The sequence below is a fragment of the Galleria mellonella genome, unplaced genomic scaffold, assembly GCF_026898425.1.
Source record: "Galleria mellonella isolate WM207_F2 unplaced genomic scaffold, CSIRO_AGI_GalMel_v1 utg65, whole genome shotgun sequence".
Lineage (NCBI taxonomy): Eukaryota > Metazoa > Arthropoda > Insecta > Lepidoptera > Pyralidae > Galleria > Galleria mellonella.
Window position 1 is genome coordinate 6,374,913 of NW_026442138.1, and position 23,963 is coordinate 6,398,875.

The 23,963-nt window shown below is 31.6% G+C and overlaps 1 protein-coding gene across 2 annotated transcripts in view; it reads right to left on the minus strand.

Annotated features, from left to right (window-relative positions):
* Window positions 1-20,189, minus strand: part of LOC113519801 (cell adhesion molecule Dscam2-like) — a 158,038-nt gene extending 137,849 nt beyond the window's left edge. For both annotated transcript variants that reach the window (XM_031914195.2, XM_031914193.2), the window contains exons 1-2: window positions 19,930-20,189; window positions 4,622-4,663 (exon numbers count right to left, since the gene is read on the minus strand). In XM_031914195.2, coding sequence (XP_031770055.2) covers window positions 4,622-4,652 — 31 coding nt within the window. In that variant the 5' untranslated portion in view covers window positions 4,653-4,663; window positions 19,930-20,189. The remainder of the gene's footprint in view (window positions 1-4,621; window positions 4,664-19,929) is intronic.
* Between the last annotated feature and the right edge of the window lie 3,774 nt (window positions 20,190-23,963).

Consider the following 23,963-nt stretch of genomic DNA (forward strand, 5'->3'; position numbering starts at 1 on the left):
TGGATCAACCCTTCTTTGCCCATGGATATTATAATAGGGTACTAAGAGAACTACCTTCGTAGTTCCCCTAATCTAACTAATGGTCGAGAAACGGGCAGTAGCGTCCCTCTAAAACATCACCAAACCCTAACTGGAATTGCCCAACCCACCTGCCAAGCATGGCAACTACTGACAAAACCTCTTTTTATGAGGAAGACAGTGTTCCGCAGTATAATAATGATGACAGATACTTGTATATCTTATTATCATTACATTATCTATATCCATAGTCCTCAAAAATTACAAAATATAGAATAATCATTCTTTGATGTCCTTAGAGGTATAATAACTGTAGTTAGTTATTAATTTCCAAGTTATTAAAAAGGTAATGTTAAAAACTCTAAAAATAGTACTGAAGTGATAATACAAAATTCCAATTACAAATAAAGAACAATGTAACATCTAACAGCTCAAGTCGTAAAGATATTTCATAAAAGATTTAGTTCCCCATTAACCCTTCTAGTTGCAGTATTAGTTACGTGAATAGCAAACAATTAACGGTAGCCGAGGTGACTCGAACAACATTACCCTTTGCAAAGTGAAGCTTATTCCTATTTACTATCTACCCTTTATACGAAAGTCATCCAGTAGAAAGGGGAGAAGACTCTTCGTAAGAAAAATATTGTACAATAAATCCTGACAATGTTCACCGTGTATATTCGTATATTTTACAAGACTAATCCATTAATTACTTTAGTCGCTTTTTACGAAAGTATTGTGCACCATATTGTAACAATATTAACTATGAAAAAAGAATTGTATGAGTTTTAAATGAATGATGATTTAAAAGAAGGGATGTAGCCAATGTGGCAGTGTAATTACTGGCTACAAACATAGGTATCTGTTATCTTTTTTGTTTTAGATTTTTTTTTTACACGACTTGGAATGCCAACTCGTATGAAACACTTTACATCAAACTATATGTTGCACGACAAGATTTTAGGACAAACTTGTCATAATTTAAAATTTAACCATATTTCATTTTTTTAAACAATAAAGTGTAAATAAATTAATAAAATCTTTAGACCGTAATTAGCTTTTACCAACGATTTCGTTCGCGTTATCAGAATAATTGGACATCCAGCCTTAAATACTGTACTACAAACCATAAAGAAACTATATTTTACTTAATAATTAATTATTCAATGAAAATACAGTTACATTTTTATTGATTGTTATATATTTCATCTCTATGAACCTCAAAATCCATCGTGAAATAATTTACCGTCAACATTTACGCGTCACACGTTCCCTTTACGTACATAAATTTATGATCTTTTTATGTTTCCAGCTTTACTATGACAAACACAGCTTAGGTTTAGAGAAAGACATCATCTGTACATGATCTATTATTATTTACTACAATAGTATTCTATTTTTTAATACACCAAAGTCATATCTAAGTTGTGTGTTATCTTTGATCATAAATTTACGCTAACAATCAATACTGACCCTAGCGGAGGTCGTAGTCAGTAGAATTACACCAATTACCTGGTCCTTAGATTGCTTGCTCATTCGTAATTCGTATTCATAAGTATCATAAAAAATAATAACTTCAGCAGATGATGTAACTCAAAAATGCTGCAGGGAGCTATTATTTGCAAGTAACACAAGATTCTTTGTGATAAATTTGGGCTGTAATGAATTAGTAATAAGTGCCAAATAATTTTGTACTTGGCCGTGTGATCACTGCATAGAATGGGCCACCCCTTTATTTCCCGTGGGTGTCGAAAAAGGTGATTAAGCGAAATTAATGGTCGAAGAATGGGCAACAGCGTTCTCCTTAAAACATCAGCAAAGCCTAAGTGCGGTTGCCAAACTGCATGCCAAGCGTGGCAACTACTGGCAATATTATGTGTAAACTATATAATGTAGTTAAGTACACCATACTATACGTAACGTAATTGTCCTGTCTCCGATCAAATTGTTCACGATTACTTCCACAACGTTCAATTTGAATAATGTATGTCTTATAAATACTATAATCATTTTGATAGAATAAAAATCTATATCTATCTAACGAAATAATAAAACAGTGAAAAATATATTTGAAACATTCACGTGACATCCTTAGTGACTTAATAGCTTTTTATTATTCGTTAATGACAATTTTATTTATTACTTTAAATCGAATTTCCTCACCATATAATTCCATACAACCAGGTGACAAACTTCTGTATAAGAAAAGAGTTTTCTTCTTCTCACGTCTTCGATCGATAATCGATCGAGCCGGTTAATATCTTTATTTTTCTTTTTTCTTAATAATAATAAAAGGGTGATATGTTCACGATTATGTTTATTCTGTCTTATTACTGACAAATGCCAATTTTAATCTTTTTTATATATGTATATAATTTCAAGTTATAAAGTTTTTCTTTATGTTAATCCTAACAACGTTACTTATGTAAGAAGAGATGAGAGGTATGTACCCTCGTCTCGTCGTTTGCATCGTTTTCCCGGACTTTTAAATCAAATCCTACTAAAAACAATCCTCGGCATAAATTTCAGGCCGGTCTTAATGAAACCTCTAAAATTGCATGCTACAGCACACACGTGTTGTGCAAGTAAACGGTTTACACAAAGAGAAATTTTCACCGCATCGTCTGCGCAGGCCATAAAGGTGCAAACTCTAGGTATGCACCATATTTTTTGTGCTATTTAGAATTGCAAACAAACTGACGAAAAGTAGCATTAGTAACATTATAGTGAATGGTAAACATGAACAATATCATGAACATAAAATATTGTAATCCCATGATACTTTTAATGTTGCTATTCCTGAGAACTACACTAATATACATACCTCAGTACCTTGTAATTTCATTGTTATATTCGTATATCCTTTTCAAACAATAACACGTCCATGCAAGTATAAATCCTTCACAATGAGTGATCAAGCAGGTAAGTTTTGTACAAAGTTTCCTTTGATAAATATGCCTGCTAACAAACAGAAACAAATTTTGATATAATTTCTATAGTATCTATGCAGAATACATTGTAGATACCTATTACTTCCTTCATATTCTTGAACCGATGCTGATTTAGGCCGATGACAATAGCATTAATAGGATCTTGCTTACTGGACCATTCTAGCGACGAGCACATCATATCGAGGTCGACTGTTTGTGCGTCAAATATTTGATTTAACCTAAGGAGCGGCGGGGTCCTCTGGGACGCCCATAATATCGCCTATTTATTGCCTCCATATCTGACGCACCTGTTTAATTTCAGTTCCGGGTCTTTGTCAAGAATTAAGTTAAGAACTTGGTTTGCTCAGACAATAAACAATATATACTCCTAGCTGCTCAATATGTCAAAATAACTTTTCTAAAATTATAAATGAGAAATTGAGTTTTTGTTATGTTATTTGTAAACTATTGGCGTCTTAACTGCACAACTAATCATCATGTAGTAGTACACACAGTAAATAATAATTTATCTTTCACTAGTTTTTACTCGCGACTTTGTTCGCGTTAAGAGGATATATTGACGGAATGTAAAGTAGTCTATGTCTCTCCCATACTAAGTCTACGCAGACTTTGTTATCCAAACAATAAAAGTAAATGTTCTACACTCAAAAACTGCTTAAAAAACAAATCCCCAACCATCAATAATAATTAGATGTAAGCAACGTTCCAATTCTTCCTTAATAAGTTCATTATTACAGTAATATCGTATAAATTAGAGAACGGAATTCATGTCATTATCACGTGGAACAGCAAAAATAATTGCCTTTTGCCTCAAGGGCGACCTCTGTCATCGACAGTCAAACTTCAAGTGTATATAAGAAAATTAGTTCTCGCTTCCTTTTACAAGGCTATTGTGTTTTATAATGTACAATACTATTCTATAGACTTAATTATAAATTCCTATCATAACATCTTAGTAGGATAATCGAGTTAGATTAGTTTAATTATTGTTCACAGTTTCTTTCTTTTTTGTCTTATTTTTTTAGTGTCTGCAATGTTTACATGTATTCAAAAAATCAATATATCAGCTATTAACTGTCCATTGCTGAATATAGGCCTCCCCATAAGGAGGGTTTTGCCAGTAGTTGCCTTGCTTGTCAGGCGAGTTAGCAAACGTAGTTAGGCTTTAGGAATGTTTTAAAAAGTACACTACTACCCATGTCTCGACTATTAAATTCCTTTAATCACCTTTTACAACACCCATGGAAAAAGAAAGAGTGACTCATTCTATGCAGGGACGACATGGCAATATTATACTAGTGTTAAAATATGTTACTTGTGAATTTTGCTCATCTGTTATGCCTCTATAAATGCATATATTTATATCTGGCCTTACAACCTATCATGATATATATAAGTTACATTGATACTGTTAAAATATTTTAAAGCTGTCTTGTACATATAATAAATAAATATATAATAAGCCTCCAAAAACATTACAACGTTTTGGTAATTTGCAATTACTTTTACGCCAACCACAGCCACCTATCATCACAAGAGATGAAAATTATTTCAGACCCCGAGAAAGGTTGGACAGTAAATAGGAGGCTTATTACATCTGAGGTAATAAAAACAGAATAATGACAGTAATAAACATAAAGCTTGGTGCTTACCGAAGATTGCTATCAAAATAATTGTCACCATTTCGATGCGACCTGTAAAATAAAAAAAAAATTATGTTAATAACATTATTTCACAGTTACACTCGAAAATCATTAGTTATATATAAATCTTTAATATATGTATTTACATTGAACAAAGTTAATAATGAACTCAATAAAGCCAGTATATAAAATAAAATAGATAAAAAACTACATTAAAATCGGTGTACATTGTTTTCAGTTTACGATGTTCTCTATATTACTCAATAACAATACTAAATTTGATATTGAATTACGAATTTAACTAAGTGTACAATAATATAGACAATTCTTCACTTCTTTCTGTGGTTATTCGTATTCTTTATATAACATTTATATAGCACACTGATATAAAATTATATACCTTTTTATACATACTCGATATTATAGGTCCAAGAACTGTTATGTAAAATCCCTTGCTCAGCTCAAATCGACACAGCGAACCTACAATTCTACGATACAGTTACTTCAGCAAATGTAATCGTTTCATAGTGCTTGCCTGCCATCATATTATATTAAAACCCTTATTTGTGTTAAATTTTGCTATTATTGATATCTAGTTTTTTCACACATACCGTATGTAATAATCGCTATACCCAGATTTTGCCGAGTATGTTGAAATCCTACGTAGTAAGGGGATGCCTACAGCCAACCAAATTCTAAAACTAGTCAAATATATATTAATAATATATCTATACCATATCATATCACCTATATCAATACCATAAAGTATCTATTAATAATAATAATAATAATATTTTTTAATTAGCTATTATTTTTTGTTCGTCTCTATTAATTCACAATTTCTATTAAACACTCAAAGGTTGACTGGTAGTGATCGCTTTTATGGGATAAGTCCGCCATTGTACTCATTATTTCCTTAACAACTCTGTGTTCTATAATTTAAGTCTTTACTATATAAAAAAAAAGTGTTACAAACAAACAAACAAATAAGTTGAAATAGTATACCATTGAATCACGACGCAGAAAATCTATTAAACTATCTATCAGAGTATCAAACAATAAAGAGTATCTATCTTTCCACGCTTTGATTTTGAAATAATAATAATTATATCTAATACAAATCAAAACGTTCTTAAAACTTGGATAAATGGTTATTGTAGTTCAGAATTATAAAGCAAGCAACGAATATCCCCAGACATTCGTTGCCAAGCACACTTGACATAAATAACCTGGAACAAATTAGTGTGGAAAAATTCCTATCCTAAATAATTATACTGAGAACCACCTTTTTTTTTAAAGATTTAAAAATTAAAAGTTGTACTCGTATTAATACAAAATGATATCCATTATAAATGTAAATATAAATTAAATTGATTATTATTTTACGACTTGTATCGAGACGCCCGTAACAATGTCACTACTAAATTATTATTTAATCTGTGCTACTGTAGAGCTGACATCTACAATGACAAATATACTGAAAACAAGGAACGGCGAGGCCCATCAGAGTCCCGGGGGAAAACAAAGGCTGTCTTGTAAATCGTGTAACAGAAATCTTTAATAAGAGTACGACTTTGCTACACAAAATATCGTTACGAAATTAACAATATGAGATCATCATATTAATAAACTAGCTTTTTACTGTGACTCTGTCCACGGGTATACATAAAGTATTATATGTGCTAAATTAGGATATTAGCTACCCGTTTACCAAATTTCATTAAAATCCGTTCAGTAGTTTTTGCGTGAAAGGCTAACAAACATTCATCTATCAATTACAAAGTTGCGCAATTTATAATATTTGTAGATTTATTTTTCGATTTTGTTTTTACAAATAATGAATAGTATTTGTCTATATAGTAATGACCGCACCTATAATTTAGTAGAAGATTGTTTGCGGATAAACGGTAATAAATTCTATCGATTACAATAATAATTACCGATTTATAATTAGCCAACGTATCGCGTAAAATATACACAGAAAAATACAAATGAAATAATCTATCTTCTTTATTAAGTCGCTTAAAATTAGGAACAATAAAAAACATTACATTGTACTTTGTGTCTCATAAATTAATCTCTTACAGATATTTGGACAATTAGTCGATCATTTATATGAGAGTGACTACTATGAACTGATATTGATGTACTCGTAGGTAGGGTTGGTTAATTATACAAGTTGAAATCAAAATCATAAACTTTAATTTGATGCATTGCATTTAATTAATCAAAGTAAAATATTTCTCCAAAGAACTATATGGGTCAAAAAATTGAAAGCTATTTTGTTTTGCAAAAGTATTCTAACTTTTGTAAAACAGTTATATATAATATCTGTATACATATAAATAAAATTAAATTACAGAACGTATGTTAGCGCAACAATTTAGAATAGCTGCATCTATTTAGGATTTTTTATTGGGTTTGTAATTGTCAGGATAAAGTTTGTATGGAAGAAAATGTTTGAAAAATCGTAGTGAATCTCCTCATAAAAATGAGTGAGCGACTAGACACTAACTGTACCTAAAAAGAAGATTTGGACTCATTTACTTCATTAGTATCCTCGTGCGAAGCCCCCGGCTTGCAATTAATATATAAATGAATAAATAAATAATGTGTTTGTTATAGTAAGAACAAAGTTTGTACGAAAACATTTTCTTTTTAATTGTAAAGAAAAGCCGGAGCAGACATCTAGTACTTACTCCTTAAATATGCTAATGATTTCTACTTCACCATTTGCACACACTTATATATATAAATTTTCACAAATATAATATATCGTGGTAGTTCCACTTCAAGAAATGTTGTAATTGCGTACGTATATACATATGTTGATGTATACAGTACTAACAAGTAAGTTCATAAATAATGAATTATTATCCAATTCCGAACGCGGCCGGGACTAATTGCAGATAAATATTTGGTTCGCCTATTAAATACACCCCGACACAGTTTTCAATTTTAGTACTATCGTTAACTGAGCATTTGGATTCGATTATTCGAAATTTAATTAAAATATTCCAATTTCAAATGGATTTCAATTTTGATGGAATATACTTTCACCAATACGTTTGTACATTATTTATGCTAATAAAGTTTGTTAAATCAAGCAGAAATACTTAATAGTCAACTTTTACACACATCATATATGAAGGATTGATTATTTACTAAATGATAATAATTATTATATTATTTTATGGTATATATTATTATAGTATTATACTGATATTAGGGTTGCCCGATACGAGTATATTCAAATAATAGGAGCTCAGAAGTTAAAATTGATCGATTGAATACTTGATCGTTTGTTGAAATTACCATGTTATTAGACATAGTACATTTAAATATAATTAAATATATACAATAATAATTAAACACGTAACGTTCTATTAACATTATAAATTTATTTAAAAGAGTAACTGTTAAATTTTTTTCGGATTCTTCTCAGTCGATGACAACAATCCGAAACGATCAGTAGAGCATAAAGCAGTAAAATTATAAAAACTAACGATTTAAAAGATTTAAATAAAGACGATTTCAATTTGATTGACACTTAACTAATTCAACCCTAAACCTGAAATGATTTTGGTACTCAAATTGGGACAAACTCAAAGAACAAACAAAACGAGCACATGTCCGATAAAATTCGAGTGAGTGGTGACCCTATGTGTATGTATACATATATGTCATTTTCAATAGATAACAATATAATAATAATACTTTTTTAACAAATACAGGGTTGCACTGTTACATATTTTTTGCCCTAGCTTACAAAGTTACCCCTGTGCCTTGTAAGCCAGTTCCTTCCAACACACAAGAACTAATACTTTATATTTGTACATGCAGAATTAACAATATTAAGCTACAAACATAATAAACAGGATGAAAAAAAGAGGAAAATATATAATAATTTATAAAGTTAATACTTAAGGATATTGGAAGGTCAGGTGGTCCATCACGACCATTTTTCAAATATTAACAGCGATAATTTCTAAGGGGACAGTCTATAACCCTATATATAATTATCTATACACACACATGTGTAAACCTACATATTTATAAAAAGGCCACTTATTATTATATAGAGATTTCTAAAATATAATTAGAGATGGTATAATAGCCGGATTCCAATATGGATCAGAAGCAGCTTATTAATAAATGGATCTGTAGTGACTTAATATTATTTTTATTTCCATTAGTAATAGAGGATCGGCGCTTTTCCCTTAGTTCTTGATTTCCATTAGTACGAGACTCTAACGAATTTATTGAGAGATCCACATGAACGATTTCTAAGGTACGGCTAATTAAAGGTGAAAGCTATACTATAATATTATGTATTATATATGTGGGATTGGTATAAAACGGAACGTATGTTAAAAATGAATGTTGTATGCATAGATTGGAATACGAAGATTGAAAAAGACTTATGTGGAGTGAAGAAAGGAACGGTTGGAGAGAAAGATTAAGATGGACGACAAATGATCAAGTGTGTGTGTGCTCCTACGAATTATTTCTAAGAATTAGTTTTGAAGTTATATAAAGGTTAAATCGCTTGGGTATAGAAGGAATTTTATTTCTAGCTCCTTGGACCTACATACATCTATATAAATAAAATAAACTCGGGTAAGTTACATTATAAATAGTGTATATATTCCAGCACGACTAGACAGATTTTGATGATTTATGATTTGTTGGGTTCTTCTCCAATCTGAATAGCAAAATAACTATTAAATTATCGAAAAATTTCACATAAAAAAAAATTTTTTTAGACTGTTAGGCAGTCCGCCGTGTCAGCTAGTATTTAATAAATTCTTAACAATTTTATTGTTAAAAATTACGTACTCTGTTTACGAGTACACTTACTGAGTACAGAACAAATAGATTTTATAAATGTATATTATGTAATACATCATTATTAATACATCACACGCCACAACACAAAACAATGACCGCATTCACGTAAGAAAGAATACTTTGCATAGTATACAACTATTATATGAGGAACGTAAGTAAATAAAATGGTTTTGTTTTATACCAGAGGGAGACTTTGTACAAAAGTCGATTGCTTGGGTACCTCTGTCCCATTCGTGTTTCAACCGTAAAGCAGTTGTGTTTGCATGGCTGTGTTTCGGTTTTTAAGGATGGGATATGGCGTGAATTTACTGGGTACGGAGGAATAACACCTGAGTCTTCAGGAATGGCAACGCATGGGGGGTATCATGGGCGAAACGGTATACTCTGTTATGTCCATGGTACTGCTCATGTCTAAAGGCGACGGTTACTACTTTCCATCAGGTGGGCCGTCAGCTTGTTAGCCATTCTAAGTTGTATAAAAAAAATTACTTATTATTAATTTATTATTGTTATTTTATTATTATAATTTTATTTAAAAGTTAACCAAATTGATATGTTTTATTCGTATTCTAACAATCTCATTCTTTCTTAACTCCAATTTTGTAATAACTTCCTCTCATATTCGTAAGATGTATCTTCTATAATATTTATAGCCATATCTATCTCTATAATATTGTAAAACCCTCGTCCTTTCGGCAACAAAAGGCGGATGTCCTTTGTCACGTAGTAATGTATGTTCCAGAGTCCATCAGTAGATTTCAATGGATATTTTCCAAATCGATTCAATCGTTTTTAAATTATATCCTAATATAAGTATGCTGGAGATAATGACCACTTACTTCGTCTTTTATTATCTGTGTGTATAGAATAAAATACATACCTACAAATCCTTTGTAAAAATATAAATTATATTTTAATAATACGATTTTTGTATATAGGGGATATTTAAAAAATAATAATATATAATCTTAATAAGACCAATAGATGCCAAAACAATCATCTCTTGTACTTATCAGTTTGTTCGTCTATATGTTTCTAACTTAAATTCTGGTGTATGTTTCATCATTTAGAAGTAACTTATTAATAGGAGTCATTTATTATTTTTTTCTGCTTCTGAAATCGACGCGTACGAAGTAGTGGACTAAAATCTCGTAAATTTTATTAGCAAGCTTATTATATTCCTTAAAAGAATATTTAAACATACATGAGAATGTGTAAAATTTTAAATAAAAACAGAATATTTCAAATAAATTCATTTAATGAAGCCATCACATTATACGTATACCTATATAGGTATACAGAAGTAGTTTAAAAGTTACTTTCTCTTAATGTTAGGTGAAATACTATTAAATTACTCAATAACAGGTAATATATGTTGATTAGTATCAATAAAAAATCCTAAATACAAACGAAGACAAATACGTATTTTTAACGCTGAACCAAAACGTACCTGGCAACTTTTTGACAACATAATGAAATAGAGGCGGTAATGAATTGAGATTCATTGCGGACGAAAATGGAGGCTATACTTTTGTATTTGGACGGTAAACATAACAGCAATTAGTAAATAACAGTATTTCCTCTTATTCTACTCGTAATGTGTGGTAATTTATTTCTTTATTTGTTTGTTCGTTCGTTTGTTAATTTATTTATTTATTGAACTTTAATAAAAGTGTAAGAGATGCTTCTAACATCATATGGCGTTATCTACTAGTCAGCCGTAGAGTGGAATAAAAAACAATGGTGTTATGTAATGAACAAATAAATAGATAAATGTAGGATATTTATAACATGCAATAATAATAATAATTTCTCTAAAATATGCTAATAATATATTAAAATGCCTGTCAATATTATATATACTCGTAAATTTTCTATGTAGTTCAAGCATACAATGAGCTACCTCCTATTTTGTGGGTATCATAACAGCTGACTACCCTTACTCGCAAATACAGCTTAATGGTCGAGGAATGGGCGGCAGCGTCCTTCTTAAAACATCAACAAAACTAACTGCGGTCGCCAACCCACCAAGCGTAGCAACTACTGTAGTAGATAGTCCCTTTATGGAGGACGTTTATGTTCAATAGTGGACAGTTAGCTGATATGATGATGATGATGATGATGATAATGATAATATACTTGTAAAGTATCTTTGGTTCTTCTGCATACTATATGTATACTAAATTTCATTAGGTGGGATATGGCGTGAATTTACAAGGTACAGAGGAATAACACTTGAGTCCTCAGGAATGGCAACGCATGGGGGCTATCGTGGGCGAAACAGTATACTCTATTATGTCCATGGTACTGCTCATGTCTATAAGCGACGGTTACCACTTTCCATCAAGTGGGCCGTCAGCTTATTTGCCATTCTAAATTGTATAAAAACACACAACATAACAATTTTTTTTGTTAAGTGTAAATATAAAGTGGCCCTAAGCTAAATATAAATTAACGAGATAAAAATCTATTTAACAGACGAATGTGGAGGAAGTTGAAACGAATTACTTTTAAAAGCTGAACTTAGCTTGGCGAGGTGTATACCATTTAGCCAAGGACGACGAGTATACAATTTCATTTATTTCTGTCGACTAATTTAACTGTCAGACAGAAATTGCGCCTTACGTGAACAAATTGTTCCAATGTGCTGCGGTGACATCTATAGTCGCAAATAATAACATCTGATTAATTGTTACAAGATGCTAAAGAACAACACGGCCCTTTGTTCTTCTTGGCGAATGCAATGTCATTTACGCAATATTGCCAACCCTGTTTAGGCTAGCTACACATTAAGCGAGATTCTGTCGTGGCGGAACATCAAAATCATTTATTCAAAAATTGCATCACATATCATGATAGTTAGTACAATTACAATTTAAAACAGGTTAATATTATTATACATAAGATGTATTTTGCGGGTTTGCTCACGTATTTTATTATATGAAATGCATAGTTTCTGCATATTAAATCCGTGAGAGCGCCTTTGTATGATTAATAAACAAACATCTAAATATTAACATTTATAGTTAATACTTGCGACCTCTTTATTTTCCAGATTCTTTAAGATTTTAAAATAAACGGTTTGTAAAATTTATTTAAATTTTAACATAAAAGCCCCCTTTTTTGCTGAGATATTAAACTTAGATATATGGCGTCACGGACATTTTTGTAAAGCTAAAAACAATTAATATTTTTGCAATATATTTTATTCCTTTATTTCATGCAGCACGCAGTTCAAGCAGTGCACGCCATATTTTAATTATTTTCCGATTTCAATTATATTTATTCCGACTAATTATATACATATTTACCAAAATAAAAAGAATATATAATAAAAAGATATATAAAACTATATTCGATTATTTTACGGGACTGTTTTTTTTTTTTGGATTAAAATGGAATGGTAACTCTGCCTGTGCCGTGCGTATACCGATAGGTATACGCTGGTGAGGTAACAGTGAGAGATGATAGGTGAAAACGAAAGCAGAGCAATTGGCCCTTAATAATGAGTTCCACCAAAATTAACCACGATGTTTTCCAGGGGGGACCGCGTGGAGGTCGACCTGACATTAGTATATTGATAGAGTATATTGCTAGCAATGAGCCTGATAGATTTCATTTAATAATGGATGATTGTTAATACCATTCCTTTAACTTTACCCGACGATTTGGACGGTTTATATGACTGTATATAAAATAAGATCTCAATATTATGGAAGTTTCATAAGGAAATATCCCCTAATGTGGTGTTAGCCTTACTTTTGTGAGGTAATAAATTTATGAGAACAAATCTAGGTAGCTATTGTAACCACCTGTGGTTGCACTTCATTTACATAGATGAAACTCATAGAATACCCTTTAATTTTTTGTGTTTGGCCAGTAGTTGCCACGCTTGGTAGACGGATTGACAACCGCAGTCAAGCTTTAGAGATGTTTTAAGAAGGACGTTGCTGTCCATCTGTTGCTCTCCCTTAGTCGCCTCTTATAACACCCACGGGAAAGGAAGGGGTGGCCTATTCCATGCCAGGACCATACGAAAACTGAAAACATATTTGACTAATATATATTAAAACTTTGTATGTCACAAATTTTTTGTATTAGTAAAATATAGATAGACATACTCCTTTCTTACATTATAAAATTTCTTAAATTCGGGTATCTACACATATAATATTATATAATATAAATTTATTTATAAATATAATAAAACAAATATAACTTAAACACGACTGCTATCAAGAGAGCTAGGCTCTGACTACTGACGCGTGGGGGGAAAGAGATTGTGAGTAATGGGGTCAAATAGCTCTATTACTAGCAATATACCCTGTCAGGTCGACCTCCACGTGGTTCCCCCTGGAAACCATCGTGACTAATTGTAATTTAATTCGTCAGGATGGGCTAACTGACCTACTTTCATCTTCATCTGTCATCCCTCACTGGTACCCCGCTAGTGTATACCAACAGCGTAGACGGGGTTACCATACCATTATCACCCATTAAAAAAAATAAAAAAAAAGACTACTGACGCGTTAGCAAAAAACTGCAATTGATACCGATCGAGTTGTTACAAACTATAGACAATTTCAATTTAACTTAATAAAAAGGTAACAGAGTTAGTTTTAAATTAGCACAGAAGCACACTTTTTTTTTTAATAACGCAGGGGGCAAACGAGCATGCGACTCACCTGATGGTAAGTGAATACCGCCGCCCATGACTACCCGCAACACCAGAGGCATTGCAAGTATGCTGCCGGCGTTTTAAAAAGGAATATGCACTTTTCTTGATGGTTTAATACAACCAATACTTATAAGAAACTTAGCATATAAGTTATTTCTAAGAGAGCTGTAGATTTTTATATTAAATAATAAAAATCAATTTATCGATTTTTATTTACACTTATTATTGAACATCAACAGATTGTCTTATTATAAATAAGTTCGGTTAATTATTCTTTCTTTTTTGAATTATCTCTTAGTTCTATTAAAATATATTACATATAATGTTTAAGATGAAATAATCCTATAGTCTCAACAATTAAACTCAAACAAAACTTTTGGAAAGTTTCAACAGCTCGATTGTTACTAAGTAGTAAGTTGCTATCAATTCTCATTTGAAACAGATTAAAACTGACAGTTTTAATTACAAACCGTGTAAGTGAATCTGTCAAAAGGTATATCTTTAATCGCAAAACAACCAGTTCCAAAATGTTTCAAGTGAAAACTCCTAACAACTGATTTAGACTTAAAATAATCCTGATAAATATTACATCGACTTTGCAGCTACAATTAATAATAATAACATACTCATAAATACTAATAATCATCGTCACTATATCAACTGTTAATTTTTCGCTGAATATAGATGCCTCCCCCATAGACTACCATAAAAAACAATCCTGAACCATATGCATCCATTGACTCCCTGCAATGCATTTAAGGTCGTTGCTCTATCTAGTAACCTTTTACTAGATATACTCAAGAATCTTTCTTCCCCATCTATTGTCGGTTCTTTAAGCTATGTGACCAGCTCATTGCCAATTCGGTTACTTTGGTACTCCTACAGATATACTCATTACGGATTCTATCACGCACAGAAACTCCGGGCATAGCCTTCTCCATAGCTCGCTGAACAACTTGAAACTTCTGCATATGGCCAACTTTATAAAACTAATACTAGTACCAAGACAATTATTAATAGTCTTCCCAAAGTAAGAAAGCTAGCAGTCTTTGAGTCACTTTAATGCTTGAGGTAAATACCTCACTAAATAGATGTTTTTGTTTTATACAACTTAGAATGGCAAACAAGCTGACGGCCCACCTGATGGAAAGTGGTAACCGTCGCCTATAGACATGAGCAGTACCATGGACATAACAGAGTATACTGTTTCGCCCATGATACCCCCCATGCATTGCCACTCCTGAGGACTCAAATGTTATTTCTCTGTACCCAGTAAATTCACGCCATATCCCACCCTTCAAACCGAAACACAGCTATACAAACACAACTGATTCACGGTTGAAACACGAATGGGCCAGAGGTACCCAAGCAATCGACTTTTGTACAAAGTCTCCTTCTGGTGATAGATTATACTAAATAGTGACTTCTTTGTTTATTTTCTTAATAATACACCTTTTTTTATAATAATGCCCCATTATGTATTTTAACAAAATCATTGAAGGTGAAAAAACAAATTATTTCTCGGGTGCCATTACGACAACAGATGAAGCATTCCCGAGTGGTTTCCTTTCACTTAATATTCAATTTAACGTCTGATATTACGGTAAAATATTCAATATCGGAAATGGAATCCCGGTCGAATTGATTCTAATGAGTGCTATTCAAAAAGTCTATGCGCCTGTTAAATATTCATTATTTACTAATCTTCACGGCGTGTGCTGACGCTGTTATAAGTTTTAAGTTTTTCGACAAGTTTAATGAATATTTGTACATCATAATCACCGTCTACTTATGTTTAAATCAGAGGGCCTACCATGAAATATTTTTCGAAATTTCGGAGCCGAACGAAACACAAATTTGATGTTAAAATTACATAATACATGCCGTTTGGAAATATTAAAAATGTTAAAATATTATTCTTTTGGACTTTTATGATATGTATGACGAACGAAATGTTAAACTCCATTTATTGATCCGATTTTGGTATAAACAAAAACACGAAATTGAGTCCGAAATTTCGGAATTTCATTCATGGTAGACCCGCAGTTTTTCCGCGACTTCGTCCGCATGATCTGAAATTATTGTCAGAAATAAAAAATAGATAATTTTTTCATAGTTCATACTACAAGTATTAATAAGAATGTATTCTTACATGTGCCTTCATTAACTCGTTACAGTAATTTATTTCAAGTACTTAACGCATATGCATAAACTTTCTTCCAAATATATATTAATTAAATATAATTTTTCTATCCCGTTTACAGATTTTATCAGTAATATTATTGGATTATCTGTCAACCCAGTTAAAGTTGTTAATACTCCTGCAAAAAATTAATAATGGTTACAATATTTTAATAAAAATTTACGTGATCAGAGTGAAAACATGAAGTTATATACACATTTTTTTCCGCTATTATGAAATCTATCAAAGATAATTTGTTTTTCTGAGATAAACCATATTATTATTATGTAACAGAAAATAATCCTTTTTTATATAAAAACAACCCTGAAACTGTAACAAACATTCAGTATTTGAGTAATTTCACTTTTTGACAATACGAAGTAATACAAAGCCTAGTTTTCTGTTCCATGAATCATGGGCTATGAGCACGATATTGGCAAACCAAATAAAATATAAAAATTTGCTCCCGGCTTCTATTTTAAATGGGGTAGTCACAAGCATTTACCCACTTTTGCCGATGTGATATGCCGACATTTGTCTGAATATATTAAATTCAGTGTGTGTTTATATGTGAGTCTACCAACGTCCGCTCAGTTTAGTTTGGTTTATTATCTATCAAAGAATCAAAGCAAATTTATCAAAATCTGTATTTTCCATCATCGAAAATTGGGACAGAAATTTAAAATTTTTTTCCTGCAAACTCAGAACTTTAGCAGTCTATGTCGGAGTTATATTGCACTGGATCTCAGCGCTCTTTAAAAAAAAAGTAGTTACCAAAATTAATCCAAGCAAGAATCGAACCGAAACCTTATTTGCAAAACGCCTACCATTGCGACACGAATGTCATCAAAAAGTTAAAAACAAAAATAATTCTTTCAATCATGATTCTGATAGTGTGAAAACATTTCATAGTTTCAAGAGAAGGTAGGTGCATATACAGAAAGGCCTTATAAGTAGCTTACAGTGACATGGCTTTATGTGACTCCTAGAAGTGAACTTTTTCTATAGTCCAAACATGAGTTTTTAAAAATTCAAAGGCTTAGGCTGGAATTTGATTTTGTGATCCCTGGAACGTAGTCAAACATTCCATGGACAAAGCTATCATTGCTTGGAATAGGTGACCGTATATAACTTCCTACTATTAATGTTTTGAAAAAGATTTTTAATTATCGTTCCCTTTATTTATTCTCTTCTTTTTTAAATATAGAATATCTTTTTTTTATACAACTTAGAATGGCAAACAAGCTGACGGCCCACCTGATGGAAAGGGGTAACCGTCGCCTATAGACATGAGCAAGTACCATGGACATAACAGAGTATACTGTTTCGCCCATGATACCAATATTTTAAAAAGGAAGGATAAATTTTTGTGTGCTTGTTTGTAATGGATAAACTCAAAAACTACTCAACTGATTTTGAATATTTTTTCACCCATAGAAAGATATATTATCATTGAGTAACATAATAGGGGTGAGGACCTGCTGATTTGTAATACAGGTTTACTTCAGACACCAGTTCTTCAGTCCAAATAAATCTTTTGTAATAACTTACATTGGATATATGTACTTGCGAAACTGGAAGTCAAGAATTTAAAACTATTACTAAAACTTTGGTACTGTGAATCGATCACTATTGACTGGTCACTATTGGCTGTGTACTCTTATTTGGCATTCAGAGCTCTGTACTACAATAAACTATAAATAGTATACTAATTTATATCGATTATATAACCTTATCTTTTTATGAATATAATAAAAAGTTTATACTATAATCTTGTTATTATATTCATATCAAATTATATAATAGTAAGAGGTGGAGTGAGGACCTGCTGATTTGTAATACAGGTTTATCCTACTTCAGACACCAGCAGGGCTACCATGAAATGAAATTCCGAAATTTCGGACTTAATTTCGTGTTTTTGTTTATACCAAAATCGGATCAATAAATAGAATTTAACATTTCGTTTATCATACATCCTATCATAAAAGTCCAAAGGAACGATATTTTAACATTTTTAATATTTCCAAACGGTATGTATTATGTAATTTTAACATCAAATTAGTGTTTTGTTTGGCTCCGAAATTTCGCAAAACACTTCATGGTAGGCCCTCAGTTCTTCAGTCCAAATAAATCTTTTGTAATAACTACTAGTGTTATTGTGAAAAAAATAATCTTTAATTTTATTATTATTAAGTTACTGTAAGTATTAGAAGACTTCTTCCAACTGGTTGACCGATTTGCCAAGTATGGTAAGCTTGTCAAATTGTAATTTTAAATATAAGTTCCTTTATGACGTAAAAAGAACTTTCCAAAGTTTCAATAGAAACGAGAGGTAACAAATACTTATTGAGATTTATTTTCAGCAACGTCTTACATTATCTACTCTGGATTTCAATTATATACGCCTATACTGTAAAATTAAAAACTTGTAGTTTCATTATCGTCCAGAGCGAAATTAGATATAAACTACAAAAAATTAAACGTTTCAAAAATATCAGTAGAAGGAATTATAAATAATTCTAGTATTACAATAATTAACTTTCAATATATAATATTATACAATATAGATATATTTTTATACAACTTAGAATGGCGAACAAGCTAACGATAGCCTTATCTACAGTATTTCGTAGCACTCATTGGTAAAAATGCTGCAAATAGAGGATCTATTTGACAAATTACACAATTTTAGTTTTAGTATTCTAATTTTTAATTAAATTTAAAATACTACTTTTATTAATCATTCATATAAAATAATAAACATACATACAGATTCATAAAGAAGAATAAACATACATATAAATTTATACAGAAGAATAAGTCTAACGAGAATAGTTATTTATTAATATCATCACCATCCTTCAAATACGGTCTTGAGCACGTGCACCGATTAAGAGTCTGACCAAAATACTCTAACAAAATTCTCATAAACATAAATTAACTTCAACTTCACATTTTACAGATCACTGTTCTTCTATGTAATGATACACATATTTTACTTACCCAAAAGTTTACAAACTGTTAAAGACTATTTACGGTGGTAGGTTTTTAATAACTTTCAATAATATTTAATCTATATAAATAAAAATCAACAGTATGTAAGTGCATTATTTGAAAACAACTGCACCTATTTGTCAATTTCTTTTTTGTCGTGTTTTTAATTGTCAGACAAGACTTATACGAAAGAACGTATTTATAACATATTTTTTAAAAATATATTTTTTTGCAAACTGCATTTTAGATAACATACATATGAGTACTATTCGAGACTATAATAAATTATTTAATATTTACATAAAAACTAATGATAATGAAAGGCTTCCTGAATAATTTCGTCTTCAAAGAGGTGTACAACGAATGAGTTAAAGAAAAAAATCTCACTCAGCGAAACCTAATTAGAATTTAGTAGTTTTTCCTTTAAATATTCATTTTTCCTTCTCCGCCGCTCACAGTTTCAGGGTTTAACGATAATTTCGTACACAAAATATGCGAGACATTTATTTTCAACCCAAAATTAATTGTACCAAATTTGTTTTACGAAACAAGGAATTCTTCCTTAAATATTACTTCGTTGTTTTCTACTTTAAAACTTTACAAACAACTTACCAACTTAATGAAACTTCACAATAACTTCCAAACATACGTTAACATAGAGTCAAGTCACTTCACTGTTGTTTACAAAAGATCGTCTTCAAAAGTTGGTAATAGCAAAGAAATTATGTTATAATGCACTAATATATTTCGTGTCAATTTCGCGCGAAAACTCAACGCAAGTAACATTGCAGCGAACAACGCGTAGGTCGCGCGAATCGGACGGCGTGCGGCTGAGAGAGTCGCTCGCGACTGAGTCGAGAGCAGCCGGCCGCCCGCGCTCTTCCATCTATTTTATATAAACGCCTTTATATACCGATTTATATATTTACCCGCACTCATACATATTTAACTTTTTTCCCATTTCACGTCGTTTATTCCTCGTATGTAAGGCGCGCGGGCAGCGTTGCCGCGTGCGGCGTGTGTGTGCTCCCACCATTCGAACGCTCCGCGTTTCTATTTACGTGTTTTTAGAAAGGGTAAAGCTTTTATACCTTTCCTTTCTACTATTTCGTTCTGTAGTTGAGCGCAATGCTCTGAATGTCGGCCCGCGAAATATTTCGCTTCGATTTATGAGTTTCATTTTTGTGAGTTATATTTTCGGTTGGAATGTTTTATCAATTTGTAGCGATTGCTATGGCACCTGAATGGCCGTCGGGGAACGCTTTAGATATATTTCTATTAAGTATACCAACGTTTTTCCTGAATACTTGTTATTCGGAAATAATCTTTCCATTAAATTGAATGAAACCATTCCTTTTTAGGATTTTGTAAACATATAAATAAGTTGTTTACTCACCATTTTTTTATTATTTCAACCGTTAACTGTCCTGTGCTGAACATGAAGCCTTTTCCATAAGAAGTGTTTTGCTAGTAATTGCCACGCTTAGTAGGCGGGTTGGCAGCCGCAGTTAAGGTTTTACAGATGTTGCAATAAGGACGCTGCTACCCATCCCTAATTACTCACCATTACAGGTGCATAATCAAACAGAAATTATAAAGTAAAACAGAAATATTCATAAGTAACTATATGTACCGAAAAGTATACAACTATAAAGCTGCCTACTCTACTATGAATTATATATTATAACATTTTTTTCTTCTACGTATATCAAAATATCAGCATGTTCGTGTGGTTCCGACATAGAATAAGCCACCCCTTCCTTTCCCGTGAGTGTCGTAAGAGGCGACTAAGGGTGGCAAGAAATGGGCAGCAGCGTCCCTCTTAAAACATCTCTAACTGCGGTTGCCAATCCACCTACCAAGCGTGGCAACTATTAGCAAAACCCCCCAAGGGGGAAGCTTAAGTTCAGCAGTGGACTGTTAAAGGGTGATATGATAATGAGGATATCAAATATATATATATATATATATATATATATATATATATATATATATATATATATATATATATATATACAAGTATATAACATTTCCAACATGTATGTGTTAATACATAACTCATACTAACGTTATATTACTTTGTACCTTTGAATAAAATTGATTACCTGTAGCAATTTATTTTCAAAGGAACGCCAGACTTACAGACTAATACAACTGAAGCTAAAAATTCTTTACGTCTATATTTATGTGGGTGTGAACCAATGTAACAGAGCTAATGAACTACTTTGTATTTTTTTTATACAATTAAAGTGGCAAACAAGCATACGGCCCACTTGATGGTATGCAGTTACTGTAGTCTATGAACGCCTGCAACACCAGTGGCATTACGCGCACGTTGCCGATTCTAAAGAAACGTTTTCGCTCCTTTTTGAACCCAATGCCGTCTTGGGAAACCTTGACAGGGAGCTCATTCCATAACCTGAGGATTCGTATGAAAAAACATGATATAAACAGCAAATTGCACTATTAAAACGTGTATGTATTTCTAACATAATATATTCTCAATTTAATGAAAAAAAAAATTATAAAAAACTATCACAGAATAAATTGTAAAAACAATACAAGTTCTAAAAACCTTAGTGTCAACAGCCAGTATTAAAACTTCAGCAAAACATCTGTGAACCCTCGCGGTACGCAAAAATAGATGCTTGAAACCCACCTGTCAGCACGTGGTCACCGTCTTCAAAGAACAAGATAAAATCAAAATCATTGGTATTCTTTTAAAATAATCTACCAGAAGGAAACTTTGTACAACAGTCGATTGCTTGGGTACCTCTGTCCCATTCGTGTTTCAACCGTGAAGTAGTTTGTTTGCATAGCTGTGTTTCGGTTTGAAGGGTGGGACATGGCGTGAATTTACAGGGTACAGAGGAATAACATATGAGTCCTCAGAAATGGCAACGCATGGGGAGTATCATGGGCGAAACAGTATACTCTGTTATGTCCATGGTACTGCTCATGTTTATAGGCGACGGTTACCACTTTCCATCAGGTGGGCCGTCAACTTGTTTGCCATTCTAAGTTGTATAAAAAAAAAGTAAATCTTTTTCTAATTTTATTTTTATTTAAGAAATTTTAACCCATGTTTCTCTGGGTAAAAGTGTTTACCCAAAGAACTGCCATAAAAGAACGCTAATGGTTTTCATTTAAGCCAAAGGTAAATCTGGTATTATTAATTATTGAAAATGTATACGAGTAATGAATGTATATTATCGAATAATTAACCATGAGATCCAATTCAATTATTATTGTAGTTGTTATCGCTTGTAGCTGCACAGTATTAAACCACGGCATGTCAGTATTTTAGTTATTTCCGGAGCGTGCGGTTGCAATTTCCTACCAAAAGCTATTACACCTATTTCGTAGTTAGGTGGACTGTTTTGTTTCAATAAAAGTGTTCTACTATAGCCAAGCGTATAATTTACAACTTAAAAATACTTCAAACACGAATAGAACTTACATCGAAATTGATGCAATCTCGCGAGATTACTGAAAATATATTAAAATTAAACAAAATCTTTTATTTCATTATTAAAAAAATTGTCTGTTTGTTATACTAGACGTTATATATATATATATATATATATATATATATATATATATATATATATATATATATATATATATATATATATATATATATATATATATATATATATATATATATATATATATATATACATACACTTTCTAACTATCCTGCAAATCATTACTTACGTACATTAAATAAAATATGTTTACGATTTAAGTTTAGTGGTCACATGGAAGTGCTAACACCGTTGATATTGCAAATTTACGACTTTTGGCACTACGTTGAGGGGAAATTCGAGTGGCCCCCTCCCATAGGGAGGGCACTGTCCGAAACATCGATCACTCTTTATTACTCTCATCGAACGTAAAAGCACTCAAATGTTTCCTACATTCGATTCTTAATATATATTAATATTTAAAAAAAATTGTGTTACTAGTAATTGAATTTGTTTACTTAATGGATTTTAAATGCTAACTTTAGTTTGATATTGATTAAAAAATTGGCTATTATTACTGTAAAAACTAAGTTACTGGGTATATATTATTTAATACTGGATTTTTACCGCAACTTTTCCTGCGTGAATCAGTATATAAAGTATCCTATATATTAAGTTAGGATACAACCTACCCGTGTGCCAAATTTCGTTCAAATCCATTAAGTAAATTTTTTAATACCACTAATGTGGTAAACAAGTATACGGCTTACCTAATGGTAAGCAGTTACCGTAGCTTATAAATGCCTGCAATACCAGGGATATTACGTATGCATTGCCAACCCTGAAGAAACCTGTTTATCCCCCTTTTGAAGAACCCCATGCTATAGTCTCTTAGAAAAACCTCGGCAGGGAGCTTATTCCATAACCTGATTCCATATTTCTTGCATAAAATAGCAATAAACATTCGTACATCCGTCCTTACAAACATTGGCATTTACAATATTAACAAGTTTCTCAATAGCTTATAAACTATAAAAAATTAAATAAACGCATAGAAAAATAGTTACCTACTTATTTTATCGGTAAATGATAATATGTATATAGTTAAACTTTATCCGTGTGACCGGAATATATTAATTCAAGGACCTAGAACATGGCCTATTTCCTTTACTATGCAAA